This window comes from Rattus norvegicus, chromosome 17, assembly GCF_021556685.1.
Source record: "Rattus norvegicus strain SHRSP/BbbUtx chromosome 17, alternate assembly SHRSP_T2T, whole genome shotgun sequence".
Lineage (NCBI taxonomy): Eukaryota > Metazoa > Chordata > Mammalia > Rodentia > Muridae > Rattus > Rattus norvegicus.
In genome coordinates this window covers 64,485,592-64,506,575 of record NC_141550.1, presented here as the reverse complement: position 1 = coordinate 64,506,575, position 20,984 = coordinate 64,485,592, and the positions used below count along the sequence as shown (strand labels likewise).

The following is a 20,984-nucleotide window of genomic DNA, read 5'->3' as shown; positions in this document are numbered from 1 at the left end:
CTGATGGCCTAGGAAGGAAGAGGACAGAGTACCGGAGTGCCCAGAGTAGCTATAGAGTTTGCTGGGGTTCTACCATCCTAGATAAGAGTCTAACTTTCCTGTCATCTTCTCCTAGTGTGGGGGCAAAGGAGCCACCAGTTGGGAAGGGCTCTGGCACAACACAGCCTCCACTTAACAAACAGGACTGCATGTTTGCAAACCTTAACGGATTGTCTCTGTGGGAGACCCTGAGCACTGGGGAAATACTGCTTCACTTCTCCCATGTAAACCAGCTGTTGGATAGGAGAGATACTGCTAAAAGCCACATGGTTCTCCTGACCTTCGTGGGCTCTGGGGGACAGGCAGGGCCTGAGGGTCATAGCGCTTACCTGGTGTGGAAGTTCTGGATGTTCACATTTCGGTATGGTGCTGTCTTCCTCTGACACCATAGCAGCAGGCCCTCTTTGGCAGATGTTTCTACAGTGACAACAAGAAAAGGTCTGTGGGTGGTGGGGAGTGAGTGAGGGTGTGCTCAAAAAAAAAAGGTTATTTTATTTTGGATATAGGGGAAACAGACAATGCCATTCTCATAGTACATCTGATAGAAATTAAATTTTAAATTCCCTTACACTAATTACAAAATTATAACCAGGACTGTGGGATGTAGCTCAGGAGTACAGTGCTTGCCTAGTTAGTGCTCCTGTGGCCCTAAGGTCAATGTCTAGCAACGGAAAAACCAAATAACAACAAAAATACAAAAAAAAAAAACCCAAACAACAACAACAACAAAAACCAAATAATAAACAACCAGCTGGGGAAAAAATTAAGTTCACCCCTTTAATACTGATTGAAGGAAGATTTGCTGGATTTCATATAATCCCCTCCTCAGCAGAGGGCAAGAGCAACCCTAGGTCACCCCCAACTCTAAACAAAACACTCGTGTTTATCAGTATGTGCTGTTGCCGTGTGCCTGTTACACCCCTCCTTCCCTGTCTTGGCCCCCTCATTATTACTGCCCTTCTTTTTTTCCTTAATAAATTTATTACTGTGCCTTTTAGCCTAACAACTGTTTGATCAGTAGAATTAAATCTTTTTCTTAAATATTTTTGAGCACACGTGTGGAGGCCAGGGGACAATTTTCAGGAGTCTGTACTCTTTTTCCACCTTGTGGGTCCCAGAAATCCAACTCGGGTTGTCAGGCTAGGCCTGCCCACTAAGTCATCTCAGGAGCACCTCTTGCAAATAAATCCAAATTTAGTGCTGTTGACACACTTGACATCCTGAGAATTAGAAGTGTCTGTTTATCATCTCTCAAACCATAGCATGCTGAATAGGTTAAAGGGCAAGATGGGCTGCCAATTAGTCAGCCTCCCTTAACTTGGTCACCAAAGGCTAACCTAGCCTGAGTGGTGAAACTTGAGTGTGGAGAAGTTGGGTGTTTGTGTCTTCCCAGACTCCAACGTTAGTCTTCCTGGTGGTGTTAGTGACTCCTCAGCCAGCAATCATTAAGACCCGCCCACTGGGGCTGGACAGAAGAGCAGGCTCAGTAGTCAATCATTAAGACCCTCCCACTGGGGCTGGGCAGAAGAGCAGGCTCAGTAGTCAAGTGTTGACACTGCTCAGAAAGAGTGTATCTGTTTCAGTTGCCAGCACCCATGTTGGGCAGCTCATAACTACTTATAATTCCAGCACCAGGGAATCTGACTTTCTCTTCTGTCCTCCAAGAACACCTGCACTCACAGGCACATGCATATATGTAATTAAAACTAAAATAAATCTTTTTAACAAGCCACTTCCCTGCTTACTGTACTGGGTGACAAGAAGCCCGCAGCATGTGCCCTTAGAGAACTTTCTAATTCACTTAAGTGATTCCATTTTTAGAACACCAAACCCATTTATGTCATCTAAAACATCAAACCGAGATGTAATGACATTTAAACCTCAATCCGGGCTCAGAAATGACAGCCAGTTTGAAGAGCACACGGTCTACATTTGAAAACTCCTGCACAACGTGGTTCTATTACAGTGCATTTCTTCATGCTAATGAAAATAACAGGATGCTTCCTAAAGGTTCCCAAGTTATCAAAAAACAGTAATTTGCCATAATTGTGTCAGTTTTTACCCACTAAATTTAAATACCTAAACAGTTAAACCCACTTTGTAGAGCTCACTATTTTGAAGGCTCTGTGGCTGAGCTAGGAAATCTTGGTTTTTGGGTTTTTTTTCCCCTTTTTCTTTCTCTTCCTTTTTTGGAGGGAATGTAAAGAATGTTTTAGGGGTGAAACAGGGACAACATAGGACTGGATGGTCAGACTATGAAGCCTGAGGTGTTTTCAAACTTGTGATCCTCTTGTCTTAACTTCCTGAGTGCTAGGCTTATAGGTGTCAACCACCTCGTCCAACTTTTATTATTAGTATTAATGGAACTAAAGTGTTCTGGCTGTAAGCCTAAAGAACTTTGCCCTAGGGGGTTGAGGGGATGGCTCTGTGGTGAAACGTGTTTAGCATGTGCAAGGCCCTGAGTTTAATCCCCAGTGAAGGGAGAAAGAGAAGGAAGAAGAAATAGGGAGGGAAAGAGGGGGGAAGGAGGAAGGGAGGGGGAAGGAGGAAGAAGGGAGGGAAGGAGGGAGGGAGGAAGAAAGGATAGAGAATACAAAGAAAGAAAACCCTCTGCCTATTTCATTAGCACATTCGAGAACATCCTAGTACAGTATGCAGTAGAAACCTATGTTAAAGACACCGTCTGCTCGGAACGTGTGTTCATCTCTTGCAAAGTGATTCCACCCCAAGAATAGAACAGCGCTGCCATGGTATTTTCCCATATAAATATAAAATTTTTGAAAACTCAACCCAGATGCCTCTCATTTGATCGTGCAAGTGACGGTTCAAAGTCACAATATCCTACTCAAAATTCAATTTATAAGCTCAATTTCCGAATTAGGCAGCTTGGACCGCCATCCATGAATTTTACCTTCCACTGAGATGTCCTGAATGGCGAAGCGGAGGATGATGGTCCAGATCATACCCAGGGTCATCTTCACATTGCCATCGACGATTTCTGTGGGTAAGAAAAACAAGCTAATGGACAGATGACAAAAATTGGTACACGGCTTGCTGGCAAGGGTACATGGGAGAGGACCCGTCTGTTTAAACAGGCATCGCTGAGCATCTGGTTGTGTGGCATTTATAAGCAAATGGCTCCGGTTTCTGTGAGTTCTGAGTTAATGATTTAAGCACCAGTCTTACAAATGCTTCATCAATGCAGACCACCTCGGTGTTCTGAGACTCCATCAGAGAGAAGTCATTCTAGTCTCGGCCCTGACCCCTCTTGCAACCTTCCCTAAATGGCAGTGAGAGGACTCAGCATTCTCAGCTCCTGGCCTTGAACTCCCAGTGTAGCCCAGAACAAACTCAAAAAGTTCTGGAATGATGGATTTGTGTCGGCACCACACTGAGTCCTGTTGATCAGTTCCTAACCTAGTCATTCAGACATGAATCTCCAGTAACACATCTGAAGAAGACAAGGTATGACAGTTGATGTTATTTTTCTTTAACCAGTAAGTGTAGAACCTGGTGCCCATTCCTGGTACATGTCTGTGGACAGTGCCTAGAAGGGGGCATGATACAGGCAGGCATGGAGCGTGGTGGGAGGGAGGAGAAGCGGTCACCTCTCACCTACCTTCAGCCCCAATAGATACCAATTTCACTCCCTTGCTGGCTATGTAATCCAAAGCCTTGTTGACATTCGCAATCTTGTGGAACCGCATTTTGCCCCGGTCAGGTTTGGGAAGCCTTTCCCCTGAAGGAAGAAAAGAGAATCATGCAGGATACTGTCTTGGTTGTGAATCAAGGGATCGAAAACTAGAGCCTAGGCTTTCCTTAAGAGGGGGTAATCACTCTATTGCTTCTGACATGTTTCTGGTTTCCCCTAAGGGAACACATTCAAGACCAATGTGCCCAAGAGGACAGATAAAGCTACCACACCCTTTGCAGACCGACCAGTGTTGGATCTGGCCACAGGCCAGGTTTCACATTGATAAAGAAAGAAGCCAGTTAGAGGCCCTGGAGCATTCAGAGGTGCTGGCTAACTGTTAGAGGATGCCTGAGTCACCAAAGTGGTTGCCAGAGCTCTTCTTAGACATCTGGTCATGAAGCTCTCTGAAGCTGAGTAGGCCTTCCATTCTCCTTCCCAGCCACATCTCCTCAAGGGCCACCCAGCCTGCCCAGTCTACACCCAAGCCCAGGGTGATCTCTGCACATGTTTCAGAGTCCTGAGAAACACACGTACTGGCCGAGACCAGAGGTCATTTATTTCTGGACTCCATACTAAAGATGAAGCAGGCAGTGTGGCAGGTAACATACAAGTATCCATTTTACTCCCATGTTTTGAGATGTGCGGTATATTATTTTGTTTCACTGGATCTTTGTTTTGTTTTTAAACAAAGTTGGGTTTTTTTTTAAAAGATTTATTTATTTATTATATATGAGTACACCGTAGCTGTCCTCAGACACACCAGAAGAGGGCATCAGATCTCATTTACAGATGGTTATGAGCCACCATGTGGTTGCTGGGATTTGAACTCAGGACCTCTAGAAGAGCAGTCGGTGCTCTTAACCACTGAGCCATCTCTCCAGCCCATTGTTTTTGCTTTTTAAAGACGGGATCTTACCATGTGCCCTAGGCTGGCCTACAATTCCCTACGTAACCCAGGCTGGCCTCAACTCAGGGGTGACCCTTCTGACTCAGACTGGAATTGTAGAGAAGTACTGTCACGTCCAGTCCTAAACATTTTAAGTCCATTTTATATAGAGCCCATTCTTCTTTTATAACAGGAACAAACAAACAGCTTGGAGCCAGCACAGTCACCTGAGATGACTTCCAGAAGCAGCATGAGCTTGAGGCCATTCCTGAAATCCTCCTCTATGTTCTCGATCTGGGTGCCGGCTTTGCGCAGGTGCGAGTTGCACCAGGCAGTGAAAGTCTGCAAGGAAAACCAGACTCGGTAAGCACAGGCCAGGCGCCTGGAGGACCTCTCCTTCATGGACAGCACACGGAACCTTCTAAAGGGTCCATCAGAGCCCACAGCTCCCTGGGCCTTCTACAGGAAGCAGGATTCCATGTAGAGAAGAGTTGGAGACGCAAAGGTAAGCACAAGGCGAAATCTCTTTAGGGACAAAATTAATTTGTTTGCAACTACAACTTGAAGAACTTAAAAGAAATAACATTTATTTATTTTTGTGTGAGAGAGATACCCTTGTGGAAATTGGAGAACGGGCTTTAGGGAGTCCCATAAGAGTCCTATAGGACAACCTATGAATGACAGTCCATTCTTTCCTCCCACTATGTGGTCCCAGGAATAGCACTGCAGTTGTCAGGCTTGGCAACAAGTGCCTTTACAAGCTGAGCTGGTAGAGCTCCAGCACCTCCTGAGGAGCATTTACCTTCGATGAACACTGGCTCCCCATCGACACCCATACCTGTGCCTGCTGAAGAGCTCTCACTTTGAAGGAAAGAGACTAAAGGAGAATATGCTTTTCTTCCTTGCATTCAGGAAAAGTGTGCCTACCAAACAGATACATAAGTAATGCTGAAAAATGTGAAGCAGCTTTCTGTAGAGAGTGGGTGACATTGTGTAGCTCACAGCAGGGGAGGGGAGGGACCCCTAACCACTAATTATCAATGAGTAGTTTATCTTGAAGGAACAATAATTTTAAGTTCTTAGCTAAATCAATTAAAACGGATTTGTAGCACATCGTTTAAATAATAAAAATAGTAATAACCTCCTCTAAGCCTATTCTAGGCCTTGAGTTAGATTCTGTGTTTACTAAAGTTTTTTTTTTTTTTTTGGTTCTTTTTTTTCGGAGCTGGGGACCGAACCCAGGGCCTTGCGCTTCCTAGGCAAGCGCTCTACCACTGAGCTAAACCCCCAACCCCCTAAAGTTTTTTTTTAAGAGAGAGAGAGAGTGTGTGTGTGTGTGTGTGTGTGTGTGTGTGTGAGAGAGAGAGAGAGAGAGAGAGACAGAGACAGAGAGACAGAGACAGAGAGAGACAGAGAGAGACAAGGAGAGGGAGGGGGAGGGGGAGGGGGAGGGGGAGGGAGAGGGAGAGGGAGAGGGAGAGGGAGAGGGAGAGGGAGAGGGAGAGGGAGAGGGAGAGGGAGAGGGAGAGGAAGAGGGAGAGGGAGAGAGACTGTGGGTGCCCATGGAGCCCAGAAGAAGGTGTCAGATCACCTAGAGCTGGAGTTGCAGATGGTTGTGAGCCGCCCACCCAGTAGGGGTGTGATAGACACTGAACTTGGGTCCCCTTGAAGAGTAGTATGAAGTCTTAACCTTGAAGTTCTGTCTTCAGTGTCTAGACCCTGGATTTTAAACTTGATCACACGTGGCCCCAACCCCAGAGTGCCTCTGGGCCCTGTCATGTTAACAAATTACTCATATAATCTGCAGTGGAAACCAGACGGTACCTTGGTGCTGCCCTAAGTTAGTCTGTTATTTTTCAAGCTTCTTTTAATTTGGCTTTCACTTGTGTGCTATTTCCTGCCAAAACCAGATTAGAAATGCTTTGGGCAGCTGCTGGCTAAGAATGCAAACTGTCCCCATTCACAACAGCTGCTGGGCTTAAGAACAGAGTGCCTAGCATGATAAATGGGGAGGGTAGGTAGGGAACACACGAGGAGGTTCTGTATTCATGATGAGGCAAATCAACCTCTCCCAAACAGGCGGCTTCCAAACAGGGCCAGAAAAAGCCTGGTGCCCATAAAAACAATTTTCCCAGGTTATAAGGACTTTTGAATTTAGCAATCACTCTGGTCAAGAACTACATGAAACTGCTATAAATTTAGTGACAAAATGTGTAAGCATTTTCTCAGATTTACAGGCATCAAATTGTCCCAAGAGCTTAAATGAATAATTACTTCTCCTAAACATGCTTGAGCTTTAGTAATAAACATGGAAGCCGCTGCAGACCTAGAACCCAACAATGTGGGCTTCTCTAGTTCCAAGTAGCTATTGAAACTTAAGCTATGTAAAGGAAAAGTCAACTGAAACGTAGCCTCTACGTTGCACCAGCATCTTTCAAGTACTCGGTATGGAGTGGCCCAGCCATGGGGCATCCCCAGTATCGTTCTAGACAGTAAGGTAAGATGGCTTCCAGAACATTACTTAAGAGTAATCCAATTAATTATAATGTACTTAGGGGGCTGGCGGGTGTAGTTCATTTGGTGGAGTGCTTGCCTGGCACGCATTAGCTGTGGGTTTGGTCTCCAGTACCAAATAACCAAATAAAAACAGGTTCTAACCCCAGCACACAGGAAACAGAAGCAGGAGAATAAGGAGTTCAAGGTCACCCGTGGCTACATACAGAGTTTGAGGCCAGCCCAGGAAAAACAACACAACAACAACACCAGAAATCAGAGGCAGCAGCAATATGGCTCAGCAGTAAAGGAGTTTGCCATCAAGCCTGATGACTTAAAATGTCTGAGATTTCTGAGATCCACGCGGTCGAAGGAGAAAATCAATTCCTGCAAGATGCTCTATGGACTCCATTTATACACCATGGTTTGTGAGTGTGCATGCTCGGATAGGGACACATGCGCGCGCGTGCACACACACACACACATACACACGCACACACGCACACGCACACACATGCTTTGCAAAAATTAAAGGATTTTTAAGAAACAACATTACAGAAGAACAAAACTACCCGGGGCAGGTGCTCTTAGTTAACTGATAACATCAAGATTAATTACGTAAGTGTGACCTTGTAGAATACCAAGTCTTGAGAGGAAAATATGACAAGGTAAACATTTGTAGCGTTTCTTTTATTTAGGCTCCACTTTGAAAAGAACAAGCTGTGGTACTTGGTGTCTTATCTTTTACTTCCTCTGACAGTCAGAGTGTCAGAAGCACTTCTGGAGATAGCCCCAGAGCTGCCCGGGACATCAGCACAGGCTTCTAATCCCCCATGGAATGCTGCGAAAACCACTCTGATAAGTCTTTTCTCGGGCATACCTATCAGTGGAGGTTTCCTATCTCATATACTACTCCGTTGTGCGAGTGCAGAGAACGAGTGTAATCTAAGCAACCAGTGTGTTTGGCAGGGTGTAGCCCCAGAAGCAACACCTATCTTTACTGAGTTCCAAGCACCAAGGGAAGGGAGTGACTGGGGACCATGGAAAGGGGGCTCAAAGGGCTCCGGGGTAGTTGCTAGGAAAAGGCTGCTGAATAATGTATAATGAAGTGGAATTACAGGTTTCTTAGATGTTTAACTGTCATTCTGTTCACGGTTTTCATTGTCACAGATGAGAAACACTGTTTCTATGTCTTTCCCATCACAGAGGCTTCTGGGGAAAGTGTTTGGATCCTTAGGACCCACAGGACAGCAACAAAGCTCTACAACCTTCTGAAGCTTTTTTTGTACGCATTCTCACTTAGTGATATATATTAATTTACAGCAACATATATAATAAAGGCCCATGGGAGTGGAACCCTGGAGAACTCAAATAGCCACGGAGGTAAGACCATCTTCAGGAGGCACCTGAGGACTAGATTCGCTATCCAGATGCCCTGTCTGAAAAGACGCTGAAGTTCCCCACCCCGAAGCTGCCGGGCCAATCTGAGATCCTCCTCCATCTTCCCTGCAGCTCAAACCCTCTTCTACCTCGCTATTCCCTTTCCTCTGCACCTAGTGGTAAGTCCGAGCATTTTACACAACCCAGAAAGGGGCACTTAGCTAAGCACGGTGGCATGTGAATGTAATCCCAGTCACTTGTGAGGTTGAGGCAGGAGGACCATAAATACAAGGTCAGTCTGTGCTACATACCAAGGCCCAGAGTCAAAAAAGGGTATGAGGTAGATATAAAAACCTGTTGGAAGGAGGGTTTGGGGAGATGGTCCAGGGAACAAAAGCAGTAGCTAAGCCTATGGTGGAAGGAGAAAACTGACTCCTAAAGGTTGTCCTGTAACTTACACACACACACACACACACACACACACACACACACACACACACACACACACTATTAAAACAAAACAAAGCGAAACAAGAATTCAGTCACCCACGAGGAGAAACCCCAAACCATCTATTTCCCAGAAAGGATAGACAAGCAAGTCTAATCTCTATCAGCTCCAAAGAAACTAAGGTTGAAGTTCCAGAAATAAAAGAGCGCAGACACTGCCTCTGTAGGTGTGAAGATTAATCAACTTGACTGGGTTTGGAATCACCTAGGATCTGCACTGCTAGGCATGCTGGTGAGGGACAGGGAGGAAGAAAGATACGCCCTGACTGCGAGGGACACCATCCCATGGGTTAGAGCCCCAAACTTAATAAAAACAATAGGAAGAAAGGGGGAAAAGGAGAAGGCAGGCTGAAGGCCAGCATCCTCCCGTGCCTCCTGAATAGCTATAATGTGACCAGCCACCTTCTGGTTCCTGCCGATGCAGATAGAACTGCTCTCGTCGTCAGGCCTTCACTGCTCTGATGACTATAGTAGAGTCTGGGTGTCTGTCAGGTGTTTTTCACAGCAAAGAGATGCTAGGTATGGTCCTTAGGCAATTGCAGGAAATACAGAATCCTTTTCTAGAACAAAGAACCACAACCCCTCCAGGTGCTTTATGAGCAGTCTATTGGCACAAGCTGGCTTCTCCTTCCAGTGGTGGTCATCCCTGGACTCAGATGGGAATTCTCTAAGCCCAGGAAGCAGCAGACCAAGTTGTCCAGTTGTTGGACCAAGATTCCAGCCCTGTTCCGGTAACTTGTCAGTCACTCGCTTTCATCTGGTAAGACTGCAGGATGCTTAGACCACCTTGGTCTTTACTTCTACCGACTCCACCCAGAAGCTGGACTCCACCCAGAGGCTCAAGGGGGAAAATGCTCCTCAGATCTTGAGACATGGCAACCAGTGATGAGCTGAGAGGTTTTCCAGGAGCACAGGTGAGAGGACGGTTCATTTAAAAGCAGGAAAGGACAGTCCGTCTTTCACAAAGGACTTGAGTCCACTGCTTTCCCCACAGTGAGATTATAACACAGAACAATGTGGTTACTTAATGATGAGCATAACTTAGCTCTGAACTGAGGAACCTGTGCCATTCAACTGCTGTTTGGTCCTTGGCTTCATTTTTCAGTTAATTTTACCTATTTATGTTCTATTCACTCATAACAATTTATTTCCATGAGGAATTCTTAAGCAAAAGTAGTTGCATCTGTGATTTACATTTTTTAGATTTTGTGCAAATAAATGTTTTGCCTGCAGGTATATATCTATGTACCATGTACATGCCTTGTGCCCACTGAGGCCAGAGAAGGGTGCGAGACCCCCTGGAACTTGAGTGACAGAGGTTTGTGAGCTACACATGGTTGAGATTTGAACTCGGGTCCTTTGAAGAACAGCCAGTGTTCTTAACCACTGAGTCATCTCTTAATGGTTTTGTTTTGTTTTGTTTTCATGCGTGTGTGTGTGTGTGTGTGTGTGTGTGTGTGTGTGTGTGTGTGTAATTTTTACCATTTCTCCTTGGTGTGTGTATCTTAAGAGATGGGAGCCCAGATGAGAATCCGAAAAGTAATCATGGTTCTAGCAAGAGTCTGTTTCATTCAATGCCCACTCTCACCCCATTTTACTATGTTCCTTGAGCCTGAATGTAGGATCACCAGGCAGGTGCTCTACCACTGAGCCTCTTCAGTAAAAACAGAGCAGAAGAGTCTGAGTTACCCAAACTTGAAAGATTCACTCTGTAGCTCTCAGACAAGTCTTAGACATATAATTCTCCTGCCTCAGACTTCTAAGCAGTTGGGAGTATAGGTCTGTGCCACCAGGCCTGGCTCTGTCACTCTGAATTCAACCATCACCACCCCTTCCCTAATCTCCACACAAAAAATTGTGACAACATACTAATGCACTTATTTTCTATTTCTTTGCCCAGCTTTTCTAACAATAATGAGAACTATACTGCTATCTATATTCATATGTACTACATACATACATTATACTACATATAATACACATTTCAGACATGACCTCTAAAATGGAAAGAAACTCCTTAGGGTTTTTCTGAATGCGATGGGCAAGGGAAGGGAGGGCTTATGAATCTACCAGTGATAAGAGAGCATGGTGCAGAGGGGCGTGGTCAGGAACCATGAAAGCATGCAAGTACCTGAGGTTACTTGTGCTCATCTGTCCTGTGGGGGTTGGGGGTGATAAAAAGCATACACTGTGTCTTCTACATGTGCCCTGACACTTGCCCTGGCCTGAAACCTTCAGGTGGGACGGCCAAAATTTCCCAAAAAGGAGCAGGGAGGATGGGGCAGGAAGCCAGATCCAGCCTGAAGCCATGGTTTGGAACTCACATTCTATTTCTAACTGTGACACTGTGCAATTATTTGTCCTTCACATGGTGGTGGTTTCCAGCTATAAAACAGACACAGTCACTGCCATGAGCAGCATTATGAAACAGTTCAAATGGTTATCAGGAGAAGAAATACAGGAGTGGGCGTGCTACCTGGCAGGTTGATTCTGAACACAGTCTAACCAAAAAAAGAGAAAAAGTATTTTAAGACATTTATATTAAAAACACAATTTTGTTAAGCTGATTTTTAAATGCTCCATTTACCTTTCTATTTATAAAGACTGCTTTAATAGTGTCTTCTTTTCTACTTCATAAATTTGCCAAGATTCCTTCTGATCAGCTTCCTGGCTCTTGATCAATACTGCAGAAGGAAAGGTTCTCGAGAGCTGCCCGTGTGTTCAGTGAAGTTCTACCTTTTGCGCAGGTAGAAGTGGGAGGGCAGAGCTCACTCTTAAAAGGATATGTTTGTTTAGCACTGCCATCGATAAGGGTCATTCTGTCCCTTCAGAAGTAGATGGCCTAGCCCTCTGAAGGTGGAAACCCCCGCCACTCATCCATGAGGCTGCTACAAGGGGAAGGGCCTGCCTCTCGATGACCCTTCCTGACTCTGATAGAAAAACCTTGATCGGGCAAACACCACACAGAGAGTGACACTGTGTGGTCCATATGAATGCTATAGTGCTAACCCCAGCCAATTGCAGACCTGGAAAGCCACATTAGAAGCCAACAGTGCAACCATGTAGCTGCTGAAGAGACATCTGAGATTGACCCTGACCTCCAGACACATGCATGCACAGAAGTGTAGCAACACACACACACACACCAAGAAGCTGAGTGGCCTTAAACTTAAATATCCAGCTGGTTGTGGTGGTATATATCTTTAATTCCAGCATTTGGGAGGCAGAGGTGAGGTGGGGATCTCTTCGAGTTCAAGGCCTGCTTGCTCTAATGGCAAGTTCCAGGATAGCCAAGACTACACAGAGAGAGAGAGTCTCTGTCTCTGCCTCTGTCTCTCTCTCAAAAAAAAATTACATATCCAGACATTCCACCATCTTGGAAAATATGAAGGAAAGTGTTTTTCTGGCCTGTATTTCATTCAGGAAGTCTCTGGACCCAGATGGCACTCACAATAGTGACAAAACATTAACCATGAGACTCAACAGTCATCCAACTGGGAAAAAAAAGGACCATGACTTCAAGGCTGTACACTTTCCAACTGATCATAGAATCTTAAAACGTCACCAAAGCAGGATACAGCTTAGTGGGAGGCTGCCTCTTTAGTTTAGTTTAGTATGCACGGGGTCCTGGGTTCCATCCCTGGGGTGAAAATAGGTAAATTAAAGCAAAGGATGTATCAGGAACATTAACCCTAAGGACCCTGCAAGCCAGTTACTATCAATTACCAGGTGCCTTGAAGTCCACTCAGAACCTCGATGGTCTCATAATTTATACAGCCAGGCATCTCGCTATATAGTAAGGAGTTGTTTAATTCTCTGCCCACAAATCTCTGCGTAATCTCCAAGATCCTGTTAGACACTGTGGCATGGGGAAGCACAGGTCAGCCACCCCTGACTACCGAGCAAATTCCTGGTGGGCCTAAGTTACAGTGAGACCCTGTCTTATAAAAGAAAGAGAAGGAGGAAAGGAAGTCGGGGAGAGAAAGAGGAGGAAGGGAAGAAAGGAGAGGAGGGAGGAAGGAGAGAATGAATGAATGTTTGGATGAATATCTGAGTGAAGAAATGAATGAATGAATGAATGAATGAATGAATGAACGAACGAATATGAATCAAGCCACTTTAGACTCTTGCTGGGGTAGGGCAAGGTGTCTCAGAGAAACAACCCCTAGCTGTGATTTAAGACTGCCTGAGCCCGGGAGATATCCCAGCTCTGATATCTAAAGATAAATGCACTGGCGCTCAGCACAGCTCATCAGAGGTTGCTAGTCAGGGATCCGAGGTCTCTGCTCCAAGAATCTAGAGAGGTGCCAAGTCATCATCTCTTCTAGATTTATGGAGAGAACAGGCAGCACTGTTATTATATTTTGGGTTTTGTTTTTCAACTTCATCTGATAAAAAATATTCAGCTCATCAGTTTTGCTAATAAGAGGAATCTTTCTTTGTGTGTGTGTGTGTGTGTGTATTTTTTTTAAAAGAAACTTATTGCTAAGGGAAAACTAAATAAAGCTACATTTAAACCAGGACACCATTGTAATGCACTGGATACACTCCCATGCTGCTTTCCTCACATCACCCAGAGGAGCAGAGCCTGTCCCGCTCACTTTAGAGTTCCCAGTTCCACAATCTCGGCCATGAGTACATTGGAATTTCATTAGCAAACATGGCTGCTTTTAACTGAGGCTCAAGGATAGCAAATGGTTCCAATGTAGTGACTCAAAGATGCTGTGGAAGGGGCAGGAGAAGGAGGTCTCTGTAGACTCGCTCCAGCACATCCTACCTGACAGCACTCAGTACTGCCTTCTATCTAAAGCCTCGGGACCCCTAAGTCTTCAGGTCATGAATACCAACAAATGTCTCAAGGGCTTCTAGAAGCCTGCCATCTTCATTCAAAAACACTCAGGAGATGCTGGTGAAACCAACAATGAAGAAAAGCAGGACTCACTGATCTCAGTTGGAGCAGTCGCTGGGGTGTGGTGGCAGGCCACAACCATTTCTTGTCTGGGGTTTGTTGGTGACAAGGTCTCAGGCTGGTCTCAAATTCCCAACCAAACTCCCAGTCCTCTTGCCTCCACCTCCCAAGTGAGTGTTGGGATTAAAGTAAATCCCAGGGCCTCCTGCATGCAAACAAGCACTGAAACCATCGGAGATTTACCCCAGCCTATGCTCTCTCTTTGAGACAAGGTTTCACTCTGTACCCCAGGCTGGCCTCAAATTAGCAGTCCTCCTGCTCCAGCTTGGCATTGCTAGGATCACAGGCATGAGTTACCACCATGCCTGAAAATTTGTTGTTGAATATGGTCTTACTGGGCAAACATTCAAGGTGTAATCAAGCTGTTTGTTTGAATTTAAAGAATGATAAGACCATGTACCGGTACAAGTTCTACATTTAAAAAACATTTATGCCAAGCTTAACTGCAGAATTCACAGACATTGAGAAAGAATATGTAAGCTGAGAGAGAGGAGAGAAGGAGAGGGGGAGGGGAAGGAGGAGGGGGAGGGGGAGATGACGGGGGGGGGGAGATGACGGGGGGGGGGGAGAGAGAGAGAGAGAGAGAGAGAGCACAAAAATAACAGGCTATCCACTGGAGGGGATCTGTAAAAATAGAATCCACTCATGGCTCATCAAGTGGGTAGGCTAACCATGGCTCCCCAAGCACTTAGAAAGACAGCCTTATCCAGACCTCGCCTTAATCAGAAATTCTGAACTGAGAACTTGAGGCTTCAACTGCCAGACTCACAACCCTGCCTTCTGTCTAGCCCACAGGCTGCTCAAAAATTCAGAAATGCAAGTGCCAAAAAGTTGTGTAGCAGGAGATAATGTTTCTCCCATTTTCAACAGAGCTGAATTTATCCAGATGAATGAGGGTTTGAGGCATGACCTCTCTGAGACACAGGAATCTTGTTCAAAACATCCAGAAAAGGGGAATAGGGAGACAGTTCAATGGCTAAAGCACGAGGACCTGAGCTCAGATCCCCAGCACCCACCTCTAGGGGCTCACTGGCCAGCCAGCAAAAAATAAATAAATAAATAAATAAATAAATGGTGAGCTCAGGTCAGAAAGACTCTGCCTCACAGATTATGATGGAGAGCCATAGAGAAGACATGATGTCTGGCCTTCACACACACACACACACACACACACACACACACACACACACCCCTTACCAACCCACCTTCAACACATACAAACACATACTTACATAAGTGAAATAATAAAATACCCTCCAGAAAGGATGAAAGAAATTCTAGCTATGGCACACAGAGGTGGGAACTGGCTGACAAGGTCGAGTTCCACGGGGAGAGACCTGGGCTCCAAGGTGATGTGTGCTCATCGGCGGTCTGCAGTCACAGCCATGACAACAATGAGAACTTGCCTGTCTAAGCTGGTCATGGTGACTCACACCTGTAATTAAAGAACTTAAGAGGCTGAAGCAGGGGACTGCCACTAGCTCAAGGCTAGTGAACATCTTTAACATGGATTCCCTTATATGGTTTTATCTAAGAATTGTCTTTATTAATAGAGTCTTCCTTGTAAAGATGTGCAGACGCAGGCTAAACACTCACTACTCCAGTCTAAAGTATAATCCTTCTTTAAGATTTATTTTATTATTTAATTGTATGTATGTCTGTGGGAGGATGTACACATGCGAAACTAGAATGACAGGCGGTGAGAGCCAACCGGCATGGATGATGGGAACTGAACTTGGACCTTGGTCCTCTGCAAGAGCAACAAGTGCTCTTTACCCCTTGAACCCTAATTTTAAATATATGAGATGGATATACGTCCGGTTACTGTGTGTGTAGATGATTGCCTGTCAGAGGAGAATGTTGGGTGTTCCAGTCCATCTTTCTCTTCCTTTCAGACAGGGTCTTTCACCAAACTTGGAGCTAGGCTGACAGCCAGCAAGCCCCAGAAATCTTCTCATCGCCCCTACACATTCCTGGGGTTATAGGTGTGCAGTCATACCCAGCTTTTATATGGGTTCAGGGGATTTGAACTTGGGTCCTCATGCTTGCACATCAAGTGCTCTTACCCAATGATCTGCTTCCCCAACTTAAACTTGATTGATTTTGGTCGAGGTAAATAGCAATTAATACAGGAGCAAGTCATCTATTACTTGCTGATCTTAGATGAATGTACCCCTCCTCTGTCCCACAAAGCCAATAACTGTCCTAAATTATGATTTTCTACATCCTTTTTTCCCATGTCAAACTTTCCCTCAAAAGACAACATGGCCAGGGATGGTGGTGCATGCCTGACATCCTAAAATAAGGGACAAAGGTAGGACAAGCAAGAGTTCAAGGCTGAGGCTGGACTACACAGTGATTTCTGGGCTAGCCTGGGCTCCTCAGTGCTTTCTAGCTATAGAGTGAGGGCAGAAATGAATGAAAGCTGTCCCTGTGCCCACGTTCCCTCTGATACTGAGCTCCATATGCACGGCTTTAGGCTGGCTTACTTAGCATTTCTCTCTGTCTCACCATCTCTGCCTCACAAAGACCTCCCCTCAACGTGAGGCCAAGCAGTTTCCATTTGTCAATCTCCTCCCTGCTCAGGAGGATCCCCAAGAACCTTTGCAGCCAATACTACTCATCCCTACCTGTCATCCTCACCCTGGAGTTAAGCTATCTAGTAAGAACGTAACACCGATGCCAAGAGTCGTGAGGCTGGCTCACAAGGCAAGCTCACTCAAGGAATGCCCTTAAAGTTCTCAAACTTTTAAACTTCTTATTCTTATTTTACAGATATGAGTGTTTTGCCTGCCTGTATGTCTGTCCATCTTATATGTGTCCTGTGTTCATGGAGGTCAGAAGAGGGAGTTAGATACAGTTGTGAGCCACTAAGTGGGTGCTGGGAGCTAAACCTGGGTCCTCTGGAAGAGCAGCCAGGACCTCAGTATGAAGCCCTCACTGGCCTGGGACTCACAGAGATCCATCTTCCTGCTTGTGTGCTGTCATACTTGGCTTCAAAACAAAAATTCAATTAGAAAGGAAAAACAAAAAACAAAGAAGATCAGAGGCTGGTGACAGCTCAGCAGATAAAGGGGCCACCAAGCCTGACAACCTGAGTTTGACCCCCCGACCCCACAGGGTAGAAGGAAAAGAACAGACTCCTGAAAGTTATCATCTGACCTCCATATGCATGCCCTGGTACGACTGCACCTGCTTGCAAGTGCGCGTACACACACACACACACACACACACACACACACACACACTCTCAATGAATACACACACACACACACACACACACACACACACATATATATATATATATATATATATATATATATATATATATATATATATACTCTTCTATGACTCCAGTGATCTTTTTCAGTGCTGAGGTCAGAACCCAGGACCCTGAAGTACCTAGGTAAAGTAAAGTATTCTGTCTCTGGGCCACTCTCCAGCCCTATGTACTCTCTATTCTAAAGAAGGGTCACAGCTGATCTTGGGGAAGCCATTCCTTTTAACTGTCGAACCCAACAGTGAAGACAAGAGCTGTGTATTCATCCCCAACTATCTTAAGGCTTGGAACATAGGGTAAACTAAGCAAAGCCAAGCATCTTCACAGTGAAAGTCTAATTCCTTTTCTCTGTAAAAGACTAAGGGGCTGGGGGTGTGGAGTTAGCCTTGAGGATCACAAGAAAGCGACTGGAGCCTGGTCACACAGGCGTTAGTGTTGTGTTAGGCCGGGATCCCGACTCAGTTTGGTGTTCCGTGGGGTCGCACCTGCCTGCCCACTCTGGCATGAGATGGGTGGAGAATTCCTCCAAAGACTTACTGGTAAGCAGCCATATTACGGCTCCATCTGATCAATCCTGAGTTACGCTTCCCAAAATAACTTGTTCGCCAGGGAACCGCGCACGCGCATGACAAGCTCTCCCCGGCAGGGCCTGCCCAACTGTTGCTCAGTTTACTGTACTTTGCTCTTCCTGAGGGTGAATGTGAAGCTTAAAGAAAGGCACATTGATGTTCCCCCCACCACGACACCCCCTCCAGTCCATCCAGCAACTTGGGAAACAGCTTGCACCACACAGACAACAAAATAAATATTCTTTAATTCAAGTTCACCATACTGTTACTATTTTGGGGGACCCAAATAAGTGGCTGCCTACACAAAGCGATGAAAGCACTCATTTGGGAGGAAGCGGCTTTCTGGAATACACCATACTGTCTGCATTGCTGCCCCAGACCTCAGGCAGGTACAGACACAGCTTTCCTCACAGATGGAGGGACACTTGCCATATGGCAAAAACACAAGGAAGTTGGGCATTTCCAGCATCCTGCTGACTCCACCGCACAGCAGGTAGCCAGGCTGGGATTTCTTCATTAAGAAGGTCTCCTAAGGGATGGAGGGATGGCTTGGAGATTAAGAGCACTGACTACTCTTCTAAGCGACCTGGGTTCAATTCCCAACACTCACAACAACAGCGTCTCAAAACGGTCTGTAGCTCTAGCTTCAGATGACCTTGATGAGTTCTTCAGATGACCTTGATGAGTACTTCTGGTCTGCACAAGCACCAGCTGGACAACCCGGCACAGGACTACATGTAGGAAAAACACCCACCCATACACATCAAATATTTTGTATTTTAATTTTAAAGAAAGTTTCCTAGCAATGCTCATGTAAGTGCAGAATGAAGTTTTCATGGTTTTAGCCATTTCAGACAATTCCACATTGCAGTCTAAAGCAGGTGAGCGCATCCTTCTACACCACTGCTCACAGTAGTCTCTGAGACGAATGTTTTCAGCTTTCCTCTGATGTGTGCCTTTTAACGTTCTCTTACCTTTGATTTAAAAATGAACACCTATCACTTATGCGATCCTTGAAACATCTTAGAAAACTAACTTGGAGGGCCAGGAAGTTCCTGGGCTCAGTGGGTAAAGATGCTTACCCCAAGCCTATTGACCTGAGTTCAGTCCTTAACATTCACACGGTGAAGAGAACCGACCCCTGCAAACTGTCTTCTGACCTCCACAGGGCATGAGTGTCCACATACATGCAAATATGAAGTAAATTTCAAAAGTTAAAAAGAGAATAAAGTAACTCGGAGTGCTGGAATGTAGCTTAGTGGTATTGCACTTGCCTTGGGTATATTGGGCCCTGAGCTGGTTCAAAGTCAGCACCATAAATGGAAGGGAGAAAAAAATGCAGTCAGGAAACCCAAAAATTCTGAGGGTCTTTCATATCTAGGCTGGCCTTAAATTCCCTGTATAGCTGAGAGGGTGACCCGATCCCTAACCCTCTTTCTTCTCCTCCCAGGGTGCTGGACTGCAGTGTATACCACCAGGCTTGGTTTTATGAGAGGTGAAGATCAAACCCAGGCCTTCATGTACAGTTGGCCAATCTACCAACTGAGCTTTAATTCCAACCGCAAAATGACATAAGATTCGTTAGCCTAGATTAGCAATTTTCCCTTCCTTGTTTATCTGTAATTATGCTAATTCATTTTACTGTGCTAGTCTTTGATATTCCCAGATTAGTTAGAATCCAGAAACCTTAGCTTTCTAAGCATAACTTTTCTCTTTCTTTTGAGTCTTAATGCAGCCCAGGCTGGCCTTGGACTTTATGAGTAGCTCAGGATGACCTTGAGCCCCTGATCCTACAGGCATGAACCACAAGGCCTAGATGAAGGCCTTGGGAATATAAATCCTCTGGAATCCTGCAGATCCAGTTACCAGATGCCAGCTCTAGCAATAGAGGCCACTGTCACACACCAGGCATCTCTGACAGGCTTTTTCCTGCTTCGTGACCAAGTCCTTAAAGGACTCAGAGACACCCAACCTGTGTCTCATTAGGGAATTAAGGGGAAATGCCTCCTTACACATGATTTTAGAACACAGTAAATATACTTATCCCCATTTGTCTGTAAATTTTCAAGCATCCAAACTTAGAAATAAATTCCTGTAATTCTGAGAAAAGTATTGAACTATTAGAAAAACAAAGCAAGGGCTGGAGAGATGGCTCAGTGGTTAAGAGCACTGACTGCTCTTCCAGAGGTCCTGAGTTCAATTCCCAGCAACCACATGGTGGCTCACAACCATCTGTAATGGGATCCGATGCCCTCTTCTGGTGTGTCTGAATACAGCTACAGTATACTCATATAAATAAAAAAAAAAAATCTTAAAAAAAAGAAAAGAAAAACAAAGCAAGATGTCTGACTTTGCTGTTGATTTAGATATCTAAAAATTTATCTATTTGTGCATGCGTGCGTGTGTGTGTGTGTGTATGTGTGTGTGTGAGATGTGTTCAGTTATCTAAGGAGGCCAAAAGACAGAGACAGCATCTGTTCCCCTTGAGCTGGGGTTACAGATGATTGAAAGCCACCCAAAATGGGTACTCAGAATTGAACTCAGGTCCTCAGAAAGAACAGCCAGGTGTGCTTAACCACCGAGTCTTCTCTCTAACCTCCTGGTTCACATATTTAAGTAATATTTAACTTTTAGCTCTTCAAATATTCAAAGTAAGCATCTTTAATGCCCACAGATTAATATCAAATAATCTAAAGTATGAGAGTAAACACTTATGAAACCAGATACACAGCATACAACGTGGTGACCAAAAAGTAGTAAGGGTGCCCATTTCTGAGTGAGCGGGTACCAGGAGGGGAGGTGCACAGCTGGTAAGAATACTGGCTGCTCCTGTAGAAGACCCAGGTTCAGTTCCCAGCATACACAGGTAGTTTCTAATGGTCTACTACTCCAGTTCAACAGGATCCAACTCCCTCCTCCGGCCTCCTTGGTCCAGATACCCACATGGCACACAAGTGTGCATATAGGCAAAGCAGCTATACATATAAAATAATTTTAAAAAATAAAACAAAATATTGGTTATCCCATACAGCTAGGTCTTAGGAACCTTCTCTTTTTCCATGAAAAAAAAAGCATAAGAAATTATAATTTAGGGATAGAGACAGAGAACAGAGGAAGCCCTTTGGCAATATAGGATCTTCAGGAGGAGGGAGGATGCCCAAACCAGG

General features: G+C 45.1%; 1 protein-coding gene across 1 annotated transcript in view; it reads right to left on the bottom strand.

Annotated features, from left to right (window-relative positions):
• Actn2 (actinin alpha 2) overlaps positions 1-20,984 on the bottom strand; it is a 67,103-nt gene that overhangs the window by 34,698 nt on the left and 11,421 nt on the right. Inside the window, 4 exon segments of the mRNA NM_001170325.1 lie at positions 369-456; positions 2,951-3,037; positions 3,659-3,778; positions 4,847-4,961. Of these exon segments, the coding sequence (NP_001163796.1) occupies positions 369-456; positions 2,951-3,037; positions 3,659-3,778; positions 4,847-4,961 (410 nt within the window).